This window comes from Bradysia coprophila, chromosome II (assembly GCF_014529535.1).
Source record: "Bradysia coprophila strain Holo2 chromosome II, BU_Bcop_v1, whole genome shotgun sequence".
NCBI lineage: Eukaryota > Metazoa > Arthropoda > Insecta > Diptera > Sciaridae > Bradysia > Bradysia coprophila.
Genome location: NC_050735.1, coordinates 11,226,801 through 11,253,953, shown reverse-complemented (window position 1 = coordinate 11,253,953; position 27,153 = coordinate 11,226,801). Strand labels below are relative to the sequence as shown.

Here is a 27,153-nt window from a genome sequence, read left to right as displayed (position 1 = left end):
GATTTTATAATTGCTAGAAAATTCTACCTCGGCGACACTTTCCGCATCACCAGAACCACATTTCAAAATTTTTTGACTTGTGTATGTCGTCTCATAATGAAAATTTTGAAAATGTTTTTGACTGGTTCCAATATACAGCTTCCTACGAAACCTCTTAAATTTTCAGGAAATCCTACGATAATTTAAATTTTTGAAAATAGTCTTTGGTCTTTGCGTTCAGGATTTCAATTCCAGGAAACGTCGAAATCGCCACTCCCGTATGTAAATCGAAAAAAGTAAACAAAATTCATGTAGGACAGTGCTTCTGTTACTGCTACTTTGAAAAATCTCATATGAAACCCTTAATTACGCTCAACTTATCTGCACCACATTCTCGGATGAACATTTTGTACAACAAAAAAAACGAATATTGGCGTTGAATGTGTGCGATAAAAATATAATCAGTAAGTTTGCGCCAAATCTCGAACGGCAAACAAAAGAATCAGAAATGATTATTTATGACTCTCTTCCCCATTCGCATTTATTCACATTGAAGTCCTATCAGAATGTTATCAAAGTATCATATCGCCGAATACAAATAAGCCATTTTTGGTGAATCGGAATTCGGTGTGACACACAGAAGCCCAGTTTTGTTTTCATGAAAAATATGCCCATGACAGAGAATTGTGGTATATTTTTACACTCAAATGAATGTAAATAGATAAATCGATTACATCCTGTGTAAATGCAGGGCCTTTTCTTGGTAACGACAGCTACAAATTTTTTGATTATTATTATTAATCGTATGGTTTACGTATTATGTCATCTAATATCTAGCATTATAGTATCTTGCTGCGTTCCGTCGATATTTACAATCAACACTCTACCGGTAGGTTACGTTGTTAGAGGTCCCAATTTTTGATTACAGTCGACGTCAGTAGAATTTAGACATGAATTTGCTTCAGCTGTTTGCAGCTGGTCTACTCATACCCGAAGAAAGAGCTTACACGTCTCTGTACAAGTGAAATATAGTTACACACACGCTCATGGTAAGACCGTAAAAATATTTTTAAATAGTTTTGTTTGTGTGCGTGGATCAGCTGATAAACATCTGAAGCAATTTGTGTGCGTGGATCAGCTGATAAACATCTGAAGCAAATTCATGTCTAAATTTCACTGACGTTTCTTATACAATTATTAAACATAAAGCTTGTACAGAATCAGCAGAACTTCTTCAGCTGATCAACAAACATACTCTACTTGCATAATTTACAATCAAAACACAGTCTAAACAACTTGTTTACTACAGTCACACGTGTTATGTACGTACATAGATGACCTGACCATACATGATAGATGTGTGCACTGTATGTGGCTTGTCTTTGAATTGTTTTCGATACAAAGGTATTGTCTATGTCGACCATCTGGTGATGTTCTGCTGTTGCTGATTCTGCACAAGGTTTACGTTTAATAATTGTAGTTGAAAAGTTTCTTTGAATAATCGAAAAAAAATTGAAAACTATTCCCTGTATCGGAGACATTTGTAGTGGGCTGCTTATCTTGTCTTATGTGGTGGTATTTTTTCATCCACTTCCTTGTATAAGCAGGAACGCAATATAGGTAACTACGACGAAAAATTTTCCAATAAATAATTCACCAACTTCTAAAACACAAGTCGTTCTCGATATTAAAACAAAACAAAAAGTTGTACGTGGTTAGGTGGGTCACACGACAGTTTTATCATCCGTTCATTCTTTTTCATATTTTTGGTATATAATCTCCAAAAATAGAGAAAATATTGATGAGTCCATTATACCAGATTATTTGGCTTCGGATTGATTGATGAGATTACAATTCAATTCTTTTTGTGGCAGTATTTATATCTATTTCGAAAACAATAAAACAAATCCGTTCAACGTTGCTCATCGATTCACATTGAATGTCTCGTGTAAGTAAGTAGAGAGTAAGGTCATCGACGGCCAGTTTGCCAGTGCTATAAATAAATCTCATTCATGAACACTCAACTTACTTTATATGAACAATGGATGCAATAGCAATAGCGCAATTGTATCAATGACGGAAGTTTTTAGTTTAAGGTTTGGTACCATATGGACTGAACAACAAAAAGTACAGAGCCATGTTCTGTGCTGTATGGTTTTCTACCACTAAAACATCGAAAACTTTTTCCTAAAATGTGTGCCGAGCAGCAGTAAATTCTGTTGTACAAAGTTAATTTTTATTCAATTTTGAGTTATTAATGTTAATAATTTCAAGAGAATTTTTAGTTCTCTTGACCAAACTATTTTCATTTTCACACATTGCACCCCCAGAGCTACATACATGCTGTACCTGTTGCAATTCAACAAATTGGAGAGGTTTTGCGATCATGTGCATATTGAATATTTCACCTACGACGTAGTATATATCGGTCAAAAACCCTTAAAAGAGTAAAAAACGAAGGTGTTTTAAAGATAGACTATGTTCACTCTGCACCGCTACACCATTTCCCTGCAGTCAAAGTGGATTCCCGACTATGAGCAAAATGTAAGAAATAGTGTTTTTTCAGAAAGAGTCTCTCGGAATCGATCGGTTATGGGCTAAAATTGTTCCTCAGACACGTTACTAAAAAAATATATTTTGGATGAGAATTTGGTTCAAATTTACTCTTTTATTCCAGCCGTAAAGGTCAACTTTTTTTCAAATGGTCCGCAAATCCTGCAACACAAAACTTCTGAGGTCAAATTTTGATATGTGATAGTGGCTGAGGTCGGCCCCTCAGAACAATGATGTTGCGGAGATACAGCATTCTTTGAAAGTTGACCATATACTTTGACTGCTGGCTGGCCATGGATGGTGAGTGTGGATGTCAGGGTAAGCTCAAATTGTCGGCCGTGGACAGGCCAACAATCATACAAAGTTTTAACTTTTAGGGTTCCTCCTTCCTCAAGATATTGCTAAAAATTCTACACCCCTTGACATCATATGGCATGCACACACATTACACCAGCATACATTGTCCATCAATTTTACATTTCTTCGACATTATTTTCACATAGTATACATTAATTCGACATATATTTTACTCTAATTTTACAAAAAAAAATATATCAAACGCCATCAAAACACCATCATTTCTTTACATTTTGTTAATTGACATTCTGTTATAGACTCATTACACCCAAATTGTTTTTTTTTTGAAAAAATGGCAGACACTCGTTCGCTAGAGTTGAACGACGAATCGAATGAGCTATAACTCAATAATATCGGAGACAGCTTGTTTAAAGAATTGAAAATTTGGCTGACGAATTGGCGAATTGACTCTTAAACCAGTGAAGTAAAAGATTTTATGTCAACCTTACGACGAGGAGCTGTTTTCATAAATTTGGCACGTCAGGGACGGCCAGTAATTTAAATGATTCAGTTTCATTGAAATTATAAATATTCTTGTCCAGAAATATAGCATTAGACAAAAATTAATCTCTTCGCGTTTTTTGTTTTGAACCAGATGAAGTACCAGATTTTAATGTTTAACGTTTATTCAGTGATACATATGTTTGCCGTTTCTGAAAGGTGCTCAGAGGATCGTATTAACTGTAAAAGAAGTCAAATAGAAAAAAAGAAAAATCCAGTGTAACGAAACATCCCAATTTCTTTTGAAGATGTAAATTCTTTACCTTCGAGAATTACTATTGAAACTCCAAGCTCAACAAATCCTTTTCGGTTACACAATATTTGTCCAATTATTATCGGTCTGTGATTTGTTCGTGTGTTGCAACAAAAAAAAAAGGTTTATAACCGTTAATAAGAGCCGGACGCGGAATAAGAAAGTGTCGAGTTTGATTTGAATCTTATCATGTTCATTGAGTGATTTCATTCTAGATTAAAGAATTATAAAGAAAAGCTGCATTTGTTGTCCACTTCAAAAAAAATCCTTGCTGCACCTTGTTTTAAAACTAGATACCCAAACAGTGCGAAATCCACTTCACAAAATACAATGTCAACATTACACAATTCAAACGTTCGCTTCGTTACAAAAAGCAAACTTATTTTTAGTCACCTTATTTTCTGCGAAAAGAAAGTCTGGAGAGTATAAACGTAAAATGTAAATTTTTTCTGTTCTACGGAAAGATTCTTTTCAAATAATCTTTAAATTGAAAATTAAACCGACAATAAATTCATTCAAAGTAAACATCAATTTCAAAAGTACCTATTTGTCGAGTGAAATAATTCAATAAAATAGTTTTGCATAACAAATTCCTATTGCATGGAATTTAATGTCATTAATTAATTAATTAATTCAATTGATTCATTTGGGAGATTGTGAATATCAGTGGAAATTGTTTAGATTGATTGTTTAATATGAAGGGATATGCTTTGTTGACAAGAAAGCCTATATTAGCGCTTGTTTTAAGTATAGTATTTTCGCTGATATCTTTTTTACAAATATCCTTTTTGAATGATATGAAGGCCGACAACGACCACCACAAATGTGTTATTTTTTGTTTTTTAAAGTTTGACTAGCCAGTTCTGCGAAATGTCAGAGGTTTATGAAAATTTAGGAAGAATATGACGTCTTATGACGCCTAAATGCCACATTTTGGAAATGCCGGATTTTGTAAGACCACGCTACTACCAGACTACTAATTTCAGCTAAGTATCTATATCCACTTAAGAGGCACCGGTACTTAGCTAAAATTGTAGCCTACATTTGCGTGTTTCGTATTTCATTTTTGTTAATATCTTTTCATCAGAATCCTTTTTGAAAAATGTACGACCGCAGTTACGACCACGAATCTGTTAACTTTAAATAAAAATTAGTTTTGATTGTAGTCGTTTGATCAGCTCTGAGAAAAGTGAGCAGTTTAATGAAATTTTCATAAACTGCTCATTCTTCTCAGAGCTGGTCAAATTGATACAACCAAATCTATCTTCTGATGAAAGCTAATACATTCGTGGTCGGAATTGCGGTCGTACATTTTTGAAAAAGGATTCTGATGGAATGATATCATCAAAAGTAAACTAAAACCCTGTATTTAAAAATCGCCCTAATGTATGCTTTTCGGCAAAGTACCTGTGCCTCTTAAGCGACAATCGAGAAAAAAGTGTTCTTATATTAAAGTATTAAGGTATCTGACCGAAACTATTGACCGCAGTAGCGAAAACCTCACCGTGAGCTGCTTGAGGAAATTACACGCAAAGAGACTTATTATGACGTTTCTAATACCTATCTGTTGAGCGTATTTATATGGAAAACCCATCGATATAATATACTGTAGATGAGACACGAAGAACGAAATTTTGGAAATATAGCACACATACAAGTGCAAAAAATACGAATCACAACACAAAACGAAGAGTAAAAGGAAATTGATAAATGCAGAGTTTCAATTATTTTCAAATATTTGTATGACATTATTTCGCGCGCTTTCTTAAAACGTAAGTTACGTTACACATACGTCTGCATAAAGTTACTTTGACATTACTATCTACCCTATATTAAATCGATGGGAAAACCACAAACCACGATCACCATAATGCAACTGTCGTTTATCTGAAAACAGTGAATTTCAATCGAAAAACTCTACTCAATTAAAATACGTAAATTTATTGATTAATTATAACGCCAAAGGTTCAATCTTCAATAAACAACTGATATTTGCTCCTTTTTGTAAATTTGTTTCAAGCTTCGAAACTGAAAATATTTAGATTACCACAACTCTCGGTCCTCACAAAGTTTAAAGCGTTAAAAGCACAAACAGAGAAAATTGTAAACCAACACAATTTCTCTTATATTTTCAACTTAATGATGTTTTCCAGATCTCAGATGGAAAACCAGCGTCGATACAGTTTACTCAGCCATGAAGTCCTAATCATTGAATTTTGGTTTTACTCGAATTTTCGGTCATGCATGAAGTCTTGGTAAGCATGACCGAAAATCGAGGAAAACCAAAATTCACTGATTTGCATTTAATCTACCTACAGTCAGTTATCCTCGAAATAAAGAATCGTTTCGACATGGGTGCAGTTAGTTATTTTCCTAACACATGCTAAAATGCTTTTTTTTTTTAGTAAATTAGAGGTTTCCAGCTCTAGCCGGAGGCGAGTGCTGGAATCGAGTTCGCTAAAAAGCCTGTTAACAGGTACATAATATATATTTCATGTGTCGGGGCCGAAAATGAGGGAGTTTCGATATTTTTCTCAGGTTTTCGACCCCTTACATGAAAATTTTTTTGAGTATCTGTTTTGGACGTTTGATTTTAGGCACTTTCGCATGTAGCCCTCACTTCGTTCGGGCTACAACAAGCGAAATTGCCTAAAAACAATCGTCAAAAACAGATACACAAATAACTATTACATTCTATTGTTTTCCCTTACGAAAGAGGCATATAATCCACCTGAGGAAACCAAGAAAATTGGTTTAAGTTTCAAAAGCAAAAGTCTCATTACCGTGTGTTCATTAACCTCTTCTTCGCATCGAATCATCAAAATTCACACGAAAATTCTACATTTGGTAGTTCGACCACATACGCAAAAAATAGCAAGTGGTCCGACATGTTCTTATTTCCTGAATTGTCCTTATTTTTTCCCATTTTTCCTGTGTGTCCTTATTGAACTGATAAAAAGTCAGAACAACATGGATTGTGACTATTAATGAATTAGATGTAGATCCGCAAACAAATTTTCCTATTCTATCTCCTCGACTCAATTAATGTTATTTCAATTCCCACGATTGCTGGTATTACACCCCAGTAGTGTAAATGTGGATCGAAAGTCGAAGCGTAAACATATCCTATTGCATAGAAACTTTCGCTTTTTCTTAATCTTCTCCAAATTCTTGGAAGCTTTTTGAATTTATTAGCCAAATTTTTGTAGGCTGTATTTTTTGTCCCTCCCTCGTGGGTGGCAAAACTTAACGCTGAGCTGTTGTCAGAGTGATTATTAATACCCAACACATCAAAAGTGTAAATCTTTTATGATGTTGTGCCATTCTACCGGTATATGGAGAAATCATGGTCATAAGATTCTCAAAAGAAACATAATAAACTCCACATTCGATGGAACATTAACGTCTACAGACATAAATGATATTTTTTAAAGAAATAAATTGTACAATTATGAAATCCCTACGGATAGCCAACAGGTCATAAAATTCAATACTTGAAAGCCATTTGGCTGTGTACTGTTCGTACTGTTGCAGCTCTAAATAAATCTCAAGTTACTACATTCTTGATGGCACGTTTCGCATTTTTGAGTTCCTCACTTCTCGTCTCACTTAAATTACATCTTCAAACAATCAGTTGCTTCAATGGTTGCCTAAATTGAAGTAAGAGCAAGTGAAGAGCTTTTTAACTTTTTACCTGTCAAGAATCGATTACGATCTTAATTGAGATAAATTGAGTAACGTTTGTAACACAAAATTTAATCGACAGATCTTGAAATATGTTTGACAAAATTGAACGACAAAGAAACAGAAAATTATCTCTACACAGTTGCTGTAAACGGTGAATGGTACATATGTTACTATCGGTACGATTACGTCGATAGTGTACATTAACAGCTTCCGTTCATAGCAATAAATAATAAAAATCGATTGTTTTAAAGTGAAACTAATCACCTGACTATGACAGGATTCTCTGGCATATTTTTGACTTTATATTTGAGAAAAATCACAGCACTTCTCCTAGCATGAACACTTAATTGACAAGTGTCAAATTTGGAGGCTTTAGTGGTACGCGCTATCGCTTAGCTTGTTTGCATTGTATGTTTTAACTCATACTACGATAGAAAGTCATCTATCTAATTCGATTCGATCAGCCACCGAATATTTTCTATGTTCATGCTAGAAGCAATGCTGTGTCCGTATGCATAGACATGAGATATTTCTTTGTCAATGTCTCATTTTATTGTAGATAGCTCTGAAGGCATTATTACTCTTGAAGGCACATAACTCTGCAGAAATTACTGTAGAGAACTCAAAGCCATCGTTGGATTATTCCGAGGAATTATTAGTCTCGGATTGCAATAACGGTGGTTCATAGAAAATGTGTGAATGGTTGCTATGAAATGTGTAGTCGCTATATGGGAACTGGTAAAGCCATGTCATAGAAAATGTCTGATTCATTATAAATTTCTAATTGGAGTTCAAAGCTAGAGCTTTAGTCTGATATTTACAACGATTTGAACATGCAGAATTCACCACTAGCAGTAGGATTGTATACATTTCATTAATTTTGTGCATGTTGTTAATTAAAGCTGTAGTATAGAGTATGGCAGATGGACGGTTGGATTCTATTCGCAATTTTCTTTTAACCTTGAACTTAGCTCAATTTTCAACGAATTTTTTTTCAACGAACACAATATGATTGACAGGTCATTGTACACTGTCATAGTTTCGTTAATTAATTGTTAATTCGAATCAATCATCTATCCCACAAGGAAATGCTTTTCCAATACAACTGGTGGCAAAAGTAAATTGAATATTTCGTCCAGCCCACCCACATATGCTTCCATACTGTTTTCCAATTACATGGAACGTAAATATTGTGTATTATGTATAAAATCTACATTTCCTGCTGGTGAATTGGTTAGTTTATTGCTATATATCTGAATCTAATTTGCATCGCATGAATTCAACGGAATTCATAGCATTTTGCTCTTTTTTTGTGTTGATGAAGGACTTTATTTTTTGAAAGAGTTGGGAGAATTTACTGTCCGCTTTTTGAGTTGGATAAAAAGTTTGATTTGATGGAGATCAGAGAATATTCCGTCTATGTGTAGAGTAACTAATTAAATTTGATGTCATTCAAAGAAATTAGTCTTTTTTGTTGCGAAGGAATTCATTTCGAATAAAAGCCCAAATTGATATGTGTGTAATACTCACTTTGTTATCCGTCTTTTCCGGCTAATTACTTTCAGTTTGAGGCTTCATTTAATGCACTTAATTAGCAATCAACATTTGAACAGAAATTCCCCAAGAAATTCAATTTACGAAACTTTCGATATTATAATCGGGGAGTGTGCAAAACATTTCGCTCGTTTTGTAATTATTTTCGTTATTGCATTTTCCAAGCAGTTAGGAAAGAAAAACTTTTTTCGAATTAAATTAGTCAGTAAATTAATTTGCGAAATTTGATTAGAAATTGACTTCACACAAATTGGTTTTAATGTGAAAAGTTACAAATCCTTTTTACAAGAAAGCGATAACACGTTCCGTTTGAGCCGCTTTACGAACTTTATTCGCTGTTATGTGTCAATGAACATTTGAACGTTAGCACCCCGAAAAGGAAACACTTTCACAAACTTTCTAAAAATTGGTTAATTGGCGACTAAATACACCACATCCAAAATTCTGTGACTTTTTACACCGTTTGTATATCTATATGTTGTGTTATCTTACATGATGGCATATCACCACACAGCCGTTTTTACAGCAGAAAAAATGCGTTAAATACACTCTTGTCGAAATACGAATCCGGCAGTTATAACGACATGCGATTAAGTGAAAATGCTCCGCACTGTTTGGTTGAAAAATACGAACTATTCCAGAACGAAGCGTTTTCACAACTGATGATGATGGAAAAGAACGTTTCACATTTTCATTAATTTTCCGGAGAGCGAAAATTATTTTGCTCAGAACATCGCGAAATGCAACACATGGCTGGGAGAGGAGAGAGCTTTATTCCCATTTTATTCGGTAATGTTGATGGTTCTTCTTTCCGTTGTTTTTTCGGTGAATATAAAATAACTATTAATGTCCGTACTGTGTAAACATTGTATTTGCGGAGTGGTAACGATGTCTACTAGCAGGCATTATGAGTGATAATGGTGCTTATGGCATTATTGTTAGAGGTATATTATAGGTGACACGTGACAACATATGTTGGTGGAAAACGGAAATAGAAATGCAAATTTAAATGTGAATTTTCAAAAAGTATAATTTTCTGTCATTAGCGATTTCGCTTTTTCAAGCAATCAGTGGCAATTCCACATTATATAATAGACCCACAGTGGTAAATCTGAATGAACGAACTTTTTGCATGAATCATGAACCGAAGCGATAGCGGAGGTTCGTGACGCTAGTCGACTCCCTAAGAAAAGAAAACAACCAACGGAAGACTAAGGAACCTATATATAGGCGAACATTTTAACTTTTCCATACTGAACCAAATCAAAAAAAAAATATGTTCAAACGAAAGTGCTCGTCAATACGAGTTCAACGAGCTATAGATCATTAAAAACGGTGGTCTACATCCGGAGAAAACACCACTTGAAATGAAGCATCTTCACACATTTTCAGCACATTTTCCATATTCGAGTTAATAGAAATGTTTCATGTGGGTTTGATATACGTATCGAACCACTACATCTGTTTGCGAAAACTGCGCTCGCACTTTTGCTAAAACTTATATTAATTCAATCTTAACACTTTTTCATCGGCAAATCATAAATCTTATTGAAGTTCTTTACTTAATTTCTGTAAATTTAATTAAAACATTTTCATGCACATTTCCAAAAAACACACTTAAATGAAAGCCATTATTTCATTCATATGACAAAAATATGACAGCTACATTTCTATAGACTGTTATGATCAGAGCGAGAGATCCGAAGACTAGTTAATTTAACTTGCCTTGGGGTACTTGTCAAAATATTGCTTTCTCTTTCAACGTGTTACGTTGAGAGCGAGAGGACCGAAGACCAGTTTATTATAAGTTGCCTTGGGGTACTTGTCAAAATATTTCTATCTCTTTCATCATAACACTCTATTATAATGATTGTGTAGTAGATCAGTGTTGCCGTGCTTCATATAAAATGTGCGCGAAATTATGAATTTGAAAAATTTGTTTGTTCGCAAAATTTTTGGATCATTTTCGAATTTCAGGTTTCAGGTTTCAATGTGGAATTTGTTTTAGGGTTAGAATGTCCAACAAAATGGTGGAAAGCAGCCATATTAGAAATTCTTTGAATTTTTTGTATTTATTGTATTTAGGCCTATATGGCACATACATAGTTGCAGTAAATTGATAATCATAGAGTTTCGTTGACGGCATTTCAAGAAAATAGCGACCATCTTGAAATTTCGTATTTTTTTTAGATATTTTCGGCTATAGATAGTTGGGAAAAGTATCGCTTGTACAGTTTCGTTGACGGAAGACTTTTTTTTCGATACAGTTTGTTCAAAAATGAAATGCACAGTTTTTAGTATTGCGAGACATTTCAAAATTGCAATCTGTCAGATAGTAAAGGATGCGTTTAATTACCCGGCGCATTAAAAGATTTGAAATTTGAATGATTTTTTCCACAGCTACATATTTTTGCATGTTAAGTTTCTTACATTTTTTGCAGATAGCATTTTAATAGTAGGAAACTTAGATTTCGTAGGAAGAATTCGCGGACGGAAAAATGTAAATTTATTTTGAGTCTTAGTATTGTGCTACATCTATGATTTCTCTTAGATCGTGTTTCTATTCCAACAAATCGATGGCCTTTGAATACTCAAATCTGTAGAAAGACCGTCTGCTTCATACATTTAGCAAATTTTTTACAAGAAGTTTTATCAGCACTTGAAGTGGCGATATTGGAAACACTAATAAGCATCAGGGGAAAAAAAATTGTCAACAATTATTTTCTACAAATATATAAATATTTGGCACAAATATGTAAATATTTGTAACAAATAAATTCGCAATTTATTTGTGACAAATATATAAAATATAAAATAATTTTAAATTATTTGTTATAAATATTTTAAATATTTGTGACAAATAAATTCCAAATTTATTGTGACAAATATTTAAATTATTTGTGACACATATTTTATAAATTTGCAACAAATGTTTAAATTATTTATTAGAAATAAATTCAAAATTATTTGTCATAAATATTTAAAAAAAAATGTGACAAATAATTTAAAATATTTGTCACAAACAATTTTGAATTTATTTCTCATAAATATTTGAAATATTTGTGACAAATATTTAAATATTCGAACCAAATTTTCAACATTAAATTTGCTTCGAATAATTGAATTTTTTTCCGTGATGATTTTTTGCTGCTAATTGAAGTTGAACAGTTAGCCGCTGTACAACACCATCGATTTCTTTGAATAAAGACACGATCTAAGAGAAATTATAGATGTATAGAACAATACTCAGACTAAAAATAAATTTACATTTTTCCGTTCGCAAATTCTTCTGACGAAATCTAAGTTTCCTACTATTAAAATGCTATTTGCAAAAAATGTAAGAAACTTTACATGCAAAAATCTGTAGCTGTGGAAAAAAACCATTCAAATTTCAAATCTGTTAATGCGCCGGTTAATTAAACGCATCCTTTACTATCTGACAGATTGAAATTTTGAAATGTCTCGAAATACTAAAAACTGTGCATTTCATTTTTGAACAAACTGTATTTCAAGATCATGGCGGCCATCTTGAAATTTCGTATTTTTGAGATATTTTCGGCTATACGGCATGTAGATAGTTGGGACAAAGTGTCACTTGTACAGTTTTGATATCGAAAAACTTTTTTTTTTCTAGATTTCAAGAAAATTGCGGACATCTTGTGAAATTTCGTATTTTTGAGATATTTTCGGCTATACGGCATGTAGAGAGTCGGTATAACGTGTCGCTTGTACAGTTTCGTTGGTGGAAAACTTTTATCGATATTTCAAGAAAATGGCGGCCATCTTGAAATTTCGTATTTTTGAGATATTTCCGGCTATATGGCATGTAGAGAGTTGGGATAAAGTGTCACTTGTACATTTACTGCATGTTCAACTTAAGTGTCCATTCCACTCAACAAAAAGTGCTCCGAGAGCCGTGAGAGAGTGAGCTGTCAAATAAACAAAGAAAAAATTGACAAAATTCAATTTTGTCTCTATCACGGAGTACTTTTTTGGTAAGAGGAAACTAAGCATTAAGAAAACACAATTTTAGATCGTTTATCATAGTTTTAATGTCCATCGACGCACCCAGCGCATTAAGTGATTTCCAGTGTTTGATAACTTGACGCAAAATATCATAAGTGGAAACAACTTAATTGACTGGGAACATCGATGACTGTTAAAATTCGAAAATGTCTCAAAATGTTCCGAACCAAAAAAAGCCCACTGTAATTGTACGGTATGTAGACTTGGGATAAATTGTCACTTGTAGAGCTTGCTTAACTCTATGTATTACCCAAAACTTCCAAAACAACTGATATCCCACAAAAACCTCAAAGAGGAAAAGGTGACGCTAGTGTAGTAAAAATTAAACTTCCAAAACATTTGATATCGGTTTTGGTGACGCATTCTGCGCCTCAACGTAATCAATTTTTACCAAGAAAATTTTAACAAGAAAATATGTCAACGAGAAGTTTACCGATGAGATTTTACAACGAAAGCTTTACAAAACAAATGCGTCACAAAGTGGCAGATGATTATTGTCGTATGAGGGGTTTCCTCAGCATCTGCCACTTGTGACGCATTTTTTTTTTGTAAAGCTTTCGTTGTAAAATCTCATCGGTAAACTTCTCGTTGACATATTTTCTCGTTAAAATTTTCTTGGTAAAAATTGATTACGTTGAGGCGCAGAATGCGTCACCAAAACCGATATCAAATGTTTTGGAAGTTTAATTTTTACTACACTAGCGTCACCTTTTCCTCTTTGAGGTTTTTGTGGGATTAAACCTTCCTGGAAAAATTTTTATGGAGTGACTGTAACGTCAAATAAACTTAAAAAGATTGGCGTCTTCAAGTCGTCACAAAATTTTGTGTGTGCTCATTTACTTGAAGAGTGTAAGCTTAATTCGCTCCTTCTTTCAACTGTTGTAGCGTAAACGTTGCAGCGTAAACGTTGCTGCGTAAACGTTGTAGCGTAAACGTTGTAGCGTAAACGTTGTATCGTAAACGTTGCAGCATTGTCCGTAAACCCGAACAGAAGATTTTTTTTCAAGAGCCATTTGACCAGTCATACTCGAGAAGTGGTATGGTGACACTGCTCCTAATTGACACGAGTTTATCGCTTATTTTTGTCGTCACAGTCGTTGACAGATTAAACGCAATCTTCCAATTGTCAAAATAAGAATATCCACTACAAATGAGGTATCAACGGAAAGCTTAGACAATGTATGTTACAACTAGCATGTTAGGTTCACATTAAGCGTCATCAGTACCAGCCCAGACCTGTCTAAAGTTCACACAGATTTTGAAAATTTTTCTTGCAAATTTTTGCAAACATATATCAATTAATCTAATTACCCGAAAGTACGTAAGCTCAGCTTTCCAACGAGCCCAATCTCACCCGGAACGATCATTTATAACGGCCAACAAATTCGGATAAAAAACACTATTTTTCCAACTTCGGAGATCTTCCACCAGCAACCAGGTGTGGCTCGAGACTGTGTGAGGCCTGTTTTAAGGTCTACTGGCAAAGACCTTTCAAACCATGTATATATCAATCCCAGACGAAATGGGTCCGATTTTGATAGGTGGATTTTCAAAAGAATACCTCTTATCAATTTCGGTGTCACCCCCCTCGTGGATGTCTTAACCTGTTCTTTTAGAACATTATTAGATCGCCCAAAACCACTTACAGTGGAGGTGTGACGCAAGTCCTGTTATCCACTTACAAAAGAACTGATATCGGTGTAGGTGACGCTTACAGATTCGACACGCAAAAAGGTATGCGTCACAAATGGCAGCTGATGAGGAAAGTACGCGAAAGTTTTATCAACAAAAATCTTACCAGAAAAATTTTAGGAAGAAAATTATAATAAAAAAGTTTGCGTCAAAAAGTGGCAGATGATTCGGCTTTCTTCCGTTTTTTCCTTCCTCAACATCTGCCACTTGTGACGCAAACTTTTTTGCGTGTCGAATCTGTAAGCGTCACCTACACCGATATCAGTTCTTTTGTAAGTGGATAACAGGACTTGTGTCACACCTCCACTGTAAGTGGTTCTGGGCGATTAGCCTATAACCAAAATTTCAGGAAAATCTATAGAAACGTTTAGGAGTTGCTGGATCCACTTTTCCATAGGAACTAACTAAGTAACTAACGTAGGCGATTTCGGTTATCTGAAAAAACGAAATTTTCATACAAAAATCAATATTTCGAAGTTCAATATCTCGGCCAATTTTGAAGCTGCAGTAACGTGTAATAGCTCGTTGAAATCGTATGGATTCCTAGATGGATGCCAGATTTCTTAGTTTGGGGGGCATTGGAGCCAAGGGGAGAAGTCAAAAAGTTGTTGCGAATATGCTCCACCGTTCCAAAAAAAAATTGTAAAACATTTTTGGTAGTGGACCTGCGTCACGCCCGCCTACTAACGTGCGGGCATGATATATGCAATGCACCGATATTGGTAGAAAGAGTGGTGGAGCACATAGTGGGGAAAAAACATTGGATCAATTCACGTCGTAAGTGCGGTACATTGCGAAACCATCGAGGAGTAGAACGTCTGCTAATCACTCTTCCATTTGCAAAGAAAAAAAAAATCTTTCGAACAACAAATGCTTCGAATTTATAAATTTTTTCGTTGTAGATATGTTACTCTGGCTCCGATCTGGCTACAGTGTCGTTATTCACATTCAATCGACCGCGAACGCCAACTGTAGCCACCATCGAACCCTTAACTCGTACAATAACACGATCGTTTTTGATTTCAAGAATCGTTCCATCAAAGCCCGAACTCTCAAGTTGTTTCCGGATCATGTCGCCAGTAGCTGGCACATCTTGAACAATATCTTCGAATACGGTTATCCTTTGCGTCTTGCCGGTAATTACGGCTCTCGCTGTGTAATCCATACGCAGATCTTTTATGTGGTCGTACCACGCCGATATTTTTACCGTACTGTTTGGCGGTACACTGACCTCATAGGACATTTTGAACGTTTTGTCTTCGCCACTTTTCCAATTTTCGTTCGCACCAAATCCCACTTCGAAAGTGTTCTCAATTTCACCTTCAGCCAGAAATGGTATTCCCACTTTGCCCTTGACCTTCAAAGCGTTTTTTATTGACTGCGACAGACCCCAGGAAAACTCATTTCTCACTGTCTGCGACACTTCAACCGTTCGCCTTACACTTGCCGTACTGGGGTTGTTTATCGTGTATTCGTCCATCAGCGCCTTTTGACTTGTATGCTTGGCCAGTTCGTCTGCAATTGGTCGAACAAACTGAAAATCGTCCATGTGCAATTCCATTGCGATGGTAGGGACAAATGTGTATGGATAACCTGCGTCGAAACCAGGTTTCACCCACAGATACGCACGATGATTGGAAAGTTCGTGTTGGGCCAATGTGTAACCGTCAATTTCAAGTTGCACGCGATTCTTATTTTTCGGATCGGCCAGAATATTCCATGTGTGAACGTCGGGCATTTCTTCACCATCAGAAAACTAGGTAATTGTTACAATTGACAGATTATACAACAAAAATTACAGGAAACTCAATTTTACCGGTTGCCTGAAACGTTTTATTCTAAAAGCAAAATCGTCCACAGCTACCCATAGCGTGCCAGCACTATGCAAACGTTCGAGCGTGTATCCCGATCCAATATTCCTGATTGCAATGTTTCCGTTGGTCGTCTTCTCATTCGGTTTTGGTTTTTCAATAATCCACTCAGAATTCGTATTGTTGTACCATTTCTGATCGTCGTTGTTACACGCAAGACTAACTCCTCTGTTCTTATCGTCAGGAGTGTCCTGAAATACTTCCCAAAACCAAGTCACAAAACAGCCGGGCTTCGTGTCGTCGAGCCATCGGTACGGTAAATTGTAAAACAGATTCGTTCCAGCAACCTGATCCAATGGCTTTAGCTGTGCCGATGGACTTTCCAAAGTTCCATTGAGACCATCCGCAGCGGTTCTGGGAAATTGACACGATTTTGTAGCGGTTAACTGATATAAATCAAAAACACTTACGCTTCCGGTGAATTAGTGCAGACTAGCGTTAGGCACACAGCTAGTAAACTGATGGTGAGTAATGACGATGTCATTTTACGCATTTCACATAAAGCAAAAAAAAACAACAAAATTAATGAATCTAATCTACTGTCTTACTTGAATGACAGTTTCGAACTAAGCACTGAATCACTGCTGTGCCTTTTATATATTCTGGAATTACTAAACAATCATGACCTCACGATGCCTTCTTCCTCGCAGTTATCAGCAGCTATATACTCTGTTGCATTATATCAGACAAACGAATCAAAATATTTTGACTTGTTGAAAATATGTGCCGGCTGGCTGATAACATGAAGATTTATTTAGAGATTCCAAGGTTTCATGTTCCATGTTCATGTTATGGGGATCGCTTTTTTCACTAATTCACAAAAACATTTAGTAACTTTTACTTAATTCTAGTACAATGTGTTAACCAACGGAAATTGTTCTAAATTGTGACGCAATTTGGTTTTAATGTAAACGCTGGTTGTTAAGTTAAATTATTGCGTATCAGAACTTTCAGAGTCACTCTGTCTGATATGGATACTTTTGATAGGAAAAAACTTGCGTCAATCTTGCCGCACGCATCTTCTCTCAAAACTTGTTCAACTACTCGTCCTTTTCGCGAATGCCGCACCGTTCTACTCTCAAAACTCTGAAACTTTGTCGTAGAAACCAATACTCTAGCTGCCACAGTCCAAAGATGAGCCCAAAACCTTAAAATCGAAATACTTTTCCAATTGGCCTACATTTTTCCAGGATAAGTTCTACTTGCTTGAGCCACCTGATATGCAAACCAAAACTCTAGCTTGGGAACAGCGGAGCATGTATAAAGCAACTTTTTGACTTCCTCCCCCTTGGCTCCTAAATGCATATTCGGAATTTAGGCATCCGTACGAGTTCAACGAGCTATCATCCTATCATACGTTACTGCAGCTTCAAAATTGGCCGAAATATTGAACTTCGAAATATTGACGTTTGTATGAAAAAAAGCAAAATATCGAATTTTCAGATAATTACAAATCGCCTTTTACTTTACGAGCGATGGAAAGGGTCTTCACTAGTGAGGGAATAGTCACAATTAGGCTTATCGTCGTTAGCTGAGGGACGACATGACCAACGGTTGAGTCATAAATTGTACGAAAAATTGTATGTGTGATAGCTGTATGTACATGGTATACATAGATGTATGATCGTCCTGGATGAACATTCTGCGTTTTTTATTTGTTGTGTTTCTCGGGTCTCCATGACTGAGGTTGAACGGTGCCATCCAAGTGTACATCGGCAGGTCGATCTGACGACATGCAATGTACATCATTTGTGGCGAAATTGTAGCTGAAGAGTGAAATAAACGCTTGGTACGGTTTTATGATAATTTACATAAAAAAGGAGCACCAAACAGTCAACAATCAAGAATTGAATCTCTGCAAAGCCACGAACATTGGTAAAACTTAGTGTCAAATCAGCAAGAAACCGAAATGGTGAATGTTTGTTGTTACGTTCAACGCAATTTAACTCTAAAATTGCTCAATGGTCCTTAAAACTAGCAGTGGTGCGGTGTGCAGGGGCGGATTACCCTATGGGAAATTCGGTACCGTGCCCATGGAGCTGGAAAAATTTGGCGCTGAGTTCAATCATTATGTAAAGTGGCAAAAAGGAGGACCTCGTGAACTAGTTCAGAATGGAGTGTTGATTTGATCTTCATTTCGAGGCCAATATCACTAAAGGGCACTTCTCCGATATCTCAGAGATCTTTAAGGCAGCTTTTACATAGTGAAAAAGCTAAATTCTATGTTCTGGCATATTTATTCTTCAGTTCAATTCAGGTTTTTCCAAAATTAGGTTTTCCGGTCAATCAAGTCAGGTCAAAATTGAATAAAGCAGGTTTCAGGTCAACTCAGGTTCAGGTGGCCTGTTTCAAGTTTCAGGTTGACCTGACTTGCTTCCGAGCCTTACCGCCACATGGTTCCGAAGATATTGTCGAAAAACTGAAATACCTCAAGAGAATACGCAGAATAATGCTAATTTCCCTAAAATTTATGTCGGATTCGAAATTCATAATTTTTCACTACCTTTCAGGGAAAAAAAAGTTCAGTAGTTTCTGAGATATCGGGGATATGCCCTTCTTTATAAATATTGCCCTCGATTTGTTTGAGGAAAGCTGACTACTCGAAAATAATTCTTCTTAGAAAACTGTATAACTTTCTCTTTGATCTCAACCTTCCAGCTTTCATTTGACGAAAATCGAAAATTTTACGGAATTCAAAAATTTGATGAAAATCGAAAAGTCTAAAATCGAAAAATTCACGAATATCGAAAATTTGACCAAAATCGAAAATTTGAGGCACTTAAAACGCTCATAGCTCCCAAATAAGCGACTTTTTAAGAAAACCATGAAACACGTGTCGACTAGAATGTAAAACTCTATCAATTTGTCTTTTAAACGAACTTTCTATCTGCAGTATTTTCCGAGTTATGGCTGACATAGCTCGCACTTAAAACGCCCATATCTCCAAAATAAGCGACTTTTTAGGGAAACCATGAAACACGCATCGACTAGAATCTAAAACTCTATAACTTTGTCTTTTACACGAAGTTTCCATCTGCTGTATCTTCCGAGTTATGGCTGACATAGCTCGCACTTAAAACGCCCATATCTCCAAGATAAGCGACTTTTTAGGGAAACCATGAAACACGCATCGACTAGAATCTAAAACTCTATAACTTTGTCTTTTACACGAAGTTTCCACCTGCCGTATTTTCCGAGTTATGGATGACATAGTTCGCACTTAAAACGCTCATAGCTCCCAAATAGAAGACTTTTTAGGAAAACCATGAAACACGTATCGACTAGAATCTAAAACTCTATAACTTTGTCTTTTACACGAACTTTCTATCCGCAGTATTTTCTGAGTTATGGCTGACATAGCTCGCACTTAAAACGCTCATAGCTCCCAAATAGACGACTTTTTAGGAAAACCATGAAACACGTGTCGAATGAAATCTGAAACTCTATAAATTTTTCTTTTAAACGAACTTTCTATCTGCCATATTTTCGGAGTTATAGGTTCCATAGCTCAATAGCTTACCACGCTCATAACTCCAAATTATAAGCTTTTATAAAAATTCCTTCAAATTAGTTTCTTAGAATTACGTCCTTAACATACCCTGAAAATTTCAGCCAAATCCGCCGGTAAATTCAAAAGTTTCGGTTAACATAGTGACAAAGTGACAGAGTGACAAAGGTTGGTAAAATTCATCAATTTCAAAATGTATGAAAATGAATTTCTTCATACAAATTTCTGCAAATTTCCAAGTTTTGAAATTTAATATCTCGGCCAAATTTTAACCTTATGTGATAGCTCGTTGAACTCGTATGGACGCCCAGATTACGAATAAAATACTTTGGGGGTAGTAGGAGCAAAGGGGGAAAAGTCAAAAAGTTCGTGTATGTTCCTCAGTCCTGCGGAAAAATTTTTTTGTCACATTTTTCAGTGTGAACGGACTTGCGTCACGGCCCTTCACTAACGTAGGGCCATGATTTTGGGTTTTCAGATAAATTTTGTCATTTTTTTAGGAGATAAGCTGGCAAAACCTTATACAGAACTTGCAATGGTATTTAATCACGTCATACAGCAGCCTATAAACTGAAAGACATTTTCCACATTGAATTTCATTTTGTTTGTTTTCCGCTGATGAGAATATGTTTCATAAGTGAACGCACAGAAGAAATTAACAGTTGAACCAATTGAACGCATTCGCGTTTCAAAACGATAGAACGTCTCCAGTATGCACGTACGTCTTTGACATTACGAAGAAAATAAACAAATTTCTCTGTAGTTTTCCTACGCTAAAACCAAAATTTAAAGTTTTTATCAATCAATTTGAAGTTGTGTCATTGATGAAAAACCTTATGCGTGGAATTGCGAACAAATCCGTACCATCGATAGCCGCTTCAACGACAACTTCGGATATTTTCATTAATGTTTTCGGTGAACTCCCATCCGTTCAAAAGACATCGCTCATTGATTTTAAGCATTTAACATTCGAACAGTTCCGTATTAGAGTACCAGAAGCTGAAAGTCATACTGACCTCTTCCTCCTTGTTTTTCATATTATAGTCAAATAAATGAGCTCCGATCATGGCTCGACACAAAACTGGCCATACTGCAAGAAAATTCAGCCAAATCGTCGACAGGTAACGTCGAATCATTCCGTGACGGGTTCATTGGCACTGAAACGGTCGTGTTTGATGTTTGGGATGATGACCTGAAAGCCGGGGTCAATGTCAGCAACAATGGACTACTCATTCAATCGCAAAGTCCATTTCCCACTGTCAAGGCGAATTGCTGTGTGTACCGTGGAAAATGGATGTATGAGGTGCAGCTAAGATCCAAGGGAATAATGCAAATTGGATGGTGTTCGGCTAAATGTAAATTCACCGACGACACGGGCATTGGTGATACACCAAACAGTTATGGCTTGGATGGTAGTAAGCAACGGCTGTGGAATGTAAAGACGAAGAAGTGAGTCGTTTTCCTAATGTCTCATTCATTCATTCCATTCCATTAATCATCCAATCGCGTAGATTTGGCCCATTTTGGCGCAGCGGTGACGTCTACGGAGTTTGTATCGACATGGACAACGGCAAAATCGAATACTATCGAAACGGAGTTGCACTGGGAGAGGCTTTCTCAAACATTGAACGTGGACCGGGCGTGGCATTATTCCCTGCAGTTTCGCTTGCCGTCAACGAAACCATCGTTGCAAATTTCGGTGGTTCGCCATTCCGGCATCCAGTTCCTGGATACAATCCGCTACAAGAGAAACCGGATGCATTCCTTGCTCAAGCCGAATTTCTGCTACAAAATTTAGTTAATTTAAGTCGGTTGATGTCGTCGACGAGAAGGACATCACAGCCGAAGAACGACCTGAAACAACCGTCAAACACTGCCGTTTATATGATCATAGCCAATTTATTGATTGAAAAAATAGCGCCAATGCTGTTGAACAGTTACGTGATGGAAGAGAAGGTGTTGAGTTATGTGCAGAGCATGTGTGTCTTGAGGTGAGTATGAAATGGGAAATGAAAACAGTTCTTTCGGTTACCAAACCACATCGTCAAATTTGCAGAAGCGACACCGACACAAATAGTGTAATTTACCCCGGGCAGCCAAACAGCACACTGTCCACATTTCTCACGCTGCTGTGGACATATTTGAACGACTCGGCGAAGCAATTTATTCTGAAATTCGTGGACTTCCTGTCGAGTCTGTATCGTGAAACTCCGGCCGATTTGGAATATGCCAAGCAACGGAAAGTTATTGTCATTCTACGGTGTCTCTGCAATCATGCACGAACGAGAAAGTTTTTACTCGAATTTAAACTGTTTAAGAGAAACTGGTAAGTGAAGCTGTCGTAGAATGTTCCTTAGACAATCGCTAAATCGTGATCATTTCATCAGCCTACCAGTGTTCCTATACATAAAACCACCAGACGAAGCGACTCTCGGCGAACTTCTACCGAACGAAATGATCTGGACGGAAGGATTGGGCGGATCGAAGGAAGCGTACCTGAACGCCAGCGACAAACTGATACAGTCCACTGACGGACTGTATGTACTGCAAAAGAGCCTCATGGAAACACTGCTCCAAAACGATGACAATGAGGGCAACGAATCTGCGTCTAGTCGTAAGATATTCGTGGAAAAGTTTAAAAAATATGTCAAAGAAAACAGTTTGGAGCAGCAGGTGAGCAGGTGTTGTGTGTTAAATGCCCTTCCGATTCGGAGGCATAATTGGCATCTTCAAATTTCCTTCGACACTACAATTGGCGAGCAAAATTCAAATCAAAATTCATAAACCATTTCCATATCAACAATTTTCAGACAATTTACCTCCTTCAGGGTCACTATGTTGTGCCAACCCAGCCAGCTGTTGCATTATCCTTTCTATGCATATTGCTAGATGTTTCGCGTAATTTGTTCGGTGAAGAAGTGGCTAACCAGAGCCATTGCATTGTGCCACGGTATTTCTTCGACGGAACGCTGAGATATGCGCACATGGATCGAGTGGGTGGAAATTTGTCGTATCTGCGAAATGTTTACAAAAAGGAACTGATTGAAGCGCTGGGTGGTGATAGTGGTCATTCGGCTTTGGTAGATGAGCCACAGGATCGGGGAAATCATTCCGATATGAGTATCTGTAAGTGGTCGACGGAAAGTTTTTTTTTGTTTTTCATTGAATCCAAAAGCATGCGAGAAGAGGTGGGAGTGCTAACTTGCACAATCACACCATCTGCAACACCAATGTCATCGCTAAATTAAATTTAAATTTGCACTCGTTTCCAGATTCCGCTATGTTCCTCATAACAGGATCGTCGTCTAGCAATGAATTTATGTTTGTCGATCAACCCAACAGGTAATTAACCAGAAAAATTACATTTTTATGCCACCTGTTTTGTGGAGACTGTAATCATTTGTTTGTTCCCCTTTTGCTAGTAGCAATATACGACAACCTGTCCAGGCAACAGAAACCTCCATAACCGCTGGCACCTTAGACGCACATCAATCGATTAGTGAAATTTTAGACAGCTGTGTCATATATTACTATGCTGTCGCGCACAAGTACATAACAATGGTAAGTCATTGAAAATGAACGAAACCTTACTGAGCCCATTTTTCCTGACGTCCTCCTTTACATGGCTTTAGATCGCCGATTTGCGAGAAAATATTTCGGTTTTATCAGACGTCCTAACTGCCACAAAGTCGTCGTTAGAAGATATCAAGTCTTCGATCGAACGATTCCACTTACCGGTAGACTCGAACGAAGAAGATGAACCGGATGAATCAATGGATAATATCATCAAAGATTTGTATGAACGCTTTGGCAATCGCAATAACGTCTTTGCGGTAAGTGCGCAATGTTTGTCATTCTTTTCTGCCTGTCTTGCCTGAAATTACTAAAAAAAATCAATTTTCTGCAGAAAACATCCATGGAATTGGCACGGAAACAAATCTGGTACCGATCGGTAGCGTTGGGATCGCGACGTCGTGAATTGTTGTCTTGGATGTTGCATTCCATTTTTCAAACACTGAATGTGAGTCCCGTCTGCTAGATTGACGAATTTTCTCATCCTTCGCTTTCACTCTGAATAGGAAGCATCGGCGCTAGGGGGACTCTTTACTTTTGTACCTGAAATTTACGTGAACATTCTACCCATCTTGCTGGACACGGTCATGGACTTCAGTTTTCATGACATTTCCGACCAATACGATCAGACAGGTAAACCGTGCGGAAAATGACTTACAGAATTGACAGACGTTTGGATCTTGATTCTCGAATACGACCTACCTCTACAGACAACCAACATATTTTGGAATTGGGATCATCATTCCTCACCAAACATTCCGGTGACGATCGTATCGTTCTAGCTACCTGCAAAGATGCCATTCTACAAGCAATCGGAACGCTGATCTGTCATAAAGCCGGCATGACAACGCTGGAAAAAACCGATGTCGAAAATCAAATTTGTTTCGTCAAATCATTACTGCGGCCGTACGAGGAACGAGCATGGGGTCAAAGCAATTGGGTGCTGACGCGTTTTTGGCTGGGCAACGGATTTGCATTTCGGGATGCTAGACCGCCGTCGTTGTGGCAAGGTGGCAAACAACGCAGTCCAATGGGATTGATACGGAGTCGAGGTAAAAGTGGTTTACACACTGGACTTTTACATCACATCGCTCCTGCGTATCCGTCTGAGTATTTTCATGTAATTTTTTGCCTTTTTTTTGAAATAGAATTTTTTTACGATTTTCTTTTTTCCTGCCCCACAGCAAGTCATTAAGAATGTATTGACTAAGGACGAGGAATTATGTTCCGTGTTCATGAACTCAGTTTTAACACAACTCAACTGGGCATTTACGGAATTCATTTTGTTCGTTCAAGAGGTATGAGTCGACGTTATGTGCTAATGAAAAATCCAGATTAAGTTTACCACATCTTCTACTCCAGATACAGAAAACTGCTCGAGAACATCGTGTAGAAATCGAACCGCGCCAGTTGAAAGTCTGTTCCATGTGTTTCGAATTGACCGTTTCGTTGATGCGATCGCTGGAAATGATAATCACTGTTGCACCGGACATATTCAAAGACCCTACTCACCCGAACAGTGAACTGTTGACGATCCGTGTGGTACAGATTATCAATCAACTACTGTCCCGTGTAACAGTTCCACCAGGCAGTTTTCAGTATGTCGTCGATCTGTGTTTGCCGGATCTATCGGCCGTGACACACTTTTCCATTATAACTGCCGCGTTGGGTATACTAATGGCTTTGCTCAGCGATGAACTAATGGACGACGATAACTTACGTGTTCCGCCGATATCAAAAATTATTTTGAACGACGAAAGCTTTCAAATTGCCAGCTTGGAATATGCGCTAGGCACTGTCCGGACACCGATACAACGATCCGATAAAATACCCAGAGGCAATTTCGATCCGAAGACTAGAGACAATATCGATCCGCTGACGAATGAAGTGAAACTGGCAACGAATGCGAAAAGTGAATATGAGGTGCCGATTATCAAATTCAATTTGAACGACTGTAAGTTATAGTTGGAGCGGAGTCAAGCAAGTGAATATCTCACTTATCCACTCACGTCTTTCAGACATGACGCATGTAACGGAAACAGAGATTCAGAGCATTCAAACGACGATCAATTTGTTGTCGAAGCGCCAGTCAATAATGTCTCACACTACCGTACCATCCGAGGACTCAATCTGCCCGATTTGTTATGCAAAGGCGGTATCGTGCGTATTTTATCCATGCAAACATCAGTCTTGCAGGTAAGTGAATCGCGTGAACATTTTCGGGACCGTTAAGCTTCCTACCGTTTTTTCATGGTATCCATACCTATTCGTCCAAATTAATTTTGTGAAAATACGTTGCAGCAACTGCATCTTACAACATCTGATGAACAACACATTTTGCTTTTACTGCAAAACGTTGATCAGTAAAGTGAAAGACTTTCCTGGAGCCATCATCTATGAAAGTAAAAATCAGGACGCTACCACATCGTCAATTTAATGGAATTTAGAGTAAATCAAAGCTTTGTTATTGATCTCAATTTATTGTGATAATGATTTTTTGAATCTTTTATTTAAATAAATTCTCAATTTTAAAAATTTTACAACTTCTCGTTCTGTTCAGTTCACGTTCTGACAGATGATTCTGAAGATCTCGTTCGCAAGAAAGTTCACTTTATCTAGTTAATCAAATAAAAACGAAAATAAGAGAACGAGATCCGAATCATGTGTTAATTGTGTGCTGCTCTTTTCTTAAAGTCGATTTTCTATGTCATTTTTTTAGTATGAAAGCTAAAAGCCACAGTTCAATAAGTTTTTGTTGAGATGCCGTGGATGTTGCAAAGTGGAGATCAAACGTCTCGCTCCTAGACAATGATGAGATTCTCATCTACAACCGTAGCCCAAATGGTGCACCGCGTCAAGTTTACAGTACGAACCAATGAGGGCGTAAATGTCAATTTTTGAAATTTTTTCTTGCAAATTGGGGTTTCTGTGTTTCTTCAAATTTTTGCTTGTGATCAATGTATGTGTCCGGCTTGTTTTGCTTTTGTGTTAGTGTAGATTTTCTTAATTACTCTTCGTTCTCGAAATTTGTTCGCTATGACTTTTTGTAAACTTTCTTTCAAACGCGATACTTGATAATGAATTTTTGTCAACATAATTTGTTGGCCGATGCTAATGCTACCCGGGTACAAATAGTCACACAACACAGGTGATGCTATTTGTACCAGGTACCAGCAATCGATTTAGTACCCCTTTGAGCTCATGATATATCTAATGAACCAGAAAAGCCGTACAACACAGCAGATGTGTTGTACGGCTATTTGTACCCAGGTACAAATAGCATCTGCTGTGTTGTTCGGCTATTTGTACCCAGGTACAAATAGCATTGGCTGTATTGTGTGGCTATTTGTACCCGGGTACAGTTAGCCACCGCGTAATTTGTTCCGTGATTTCATTTGTTAGATTATTCTATTTTTCCTATCAAACAAATAAAGAAACATTAAAAAGTGAGTCTGTCAGTTGTAGTCTTTAGTTTTAAGTTAAGTCAAGTATTAGAAAAGGTTTTTGTCTAGTTTTCCTTTCGTCCTCTCGCTCGTCAGTCGCCATTTATATAAATAACTAACACATTAACGCTGAATTAAGTTGAAAAGCCGTCCTTA

The 27,153-nt window shown here is 36.9% G+C and overlaps 3 protein-coding genes across 5 annotated transcripts in view; 1 reads left to right on the top strand and 2 right to left on the bottom strand.

The window, feature by feature from the left end:
* Nucleotides 1–9,420, bottom strand: part of LOC119073020 (soluble guanylate cyclase 88E) — a 47,974-nt gene extending 38,554 nt beyond the window's left edge. The window contains exon 1 of the mRNA XM_037178342.1: nt 8,861–9,420. The gene's annotated coding sequence lies outside the window, so the exon portion shown is untranslated. The remainder of the gene's footprint in view (nt 1–8,860) is intronic.
* Nucleotides 9,421–15,480: 6,060 nt separating this feature from the next.
* LOC119073010 lies at nt 15,481–17,029 on the bottom strand. Its single transcript, XM_037178336.1, has 3 exons — nt 16,884–17,029; nt 16,419–16,827; nt 15,481–16,358 (listed from the first exon to the last, which is right to left on the bottom strand). The coding sequence occupies exons 1-3, from the start codon at nt 16,964–16,966 to the stop codon at nt 15,510–15,512; spliced, it is 1,341 nt and encodes a 446-aa protein (XP_037034231.1). The 5' UTR covers nt 16,967–17,029; the 3' UTR covers nt 15,481–15,509.
* A 3,655-nt stretch (nt 17,030–20,684) lies between these two features.
* On the top strand, nt 20,685–26,082 carry LOC119072991 (E3 ubiquitin-protein ligase RNF123). 3 transcript variants are annotated; one of them, XM_037178327.1, is made up of 16 exons: nt 20,685–20,957; nt 21,026–21,430; nt 21,493–21,972; nt 22,038–22,307; nt 22,369–22,654; nt 22,810–23,107; nt 23,254–23,323; nt 23,404–23,542; nt 23,614–23,814; nt 23,889–24,002; nt 24,061–24,187; nt 24,265–24,674; nt 24,739–24,852; nt 24,917–25,508; nt 25,573–25,750; nt 25,856–26,082. In XM_037178327.1, exons 1-16 carry the CDS (start codon nt 20,806–20,808, stop codon nt 25,989–25,991), a joined length of 3,972 nt encoding a protein of 1,323 aa, XP_037034222.1. In that variant the 5' UTR covers nt 20,685–20,805; the 3' UTR covers nt 25,992–26,082. The 3 variants fall into 3 exon arrangements, with proteins under 3 accessions (XP_037034222.1, XP_037034216.1, XP_037034211.1); XM_037178321.1 differs by having other exon boundaries at nt 22,792–23,107; nt 23,407–23,542; XM_037178316.1 differs by having other exon boundaries at nt 22,792–23,107.
* Nucleotides 26,083–27,153: the final 1,071 nt, after the last annotated feature.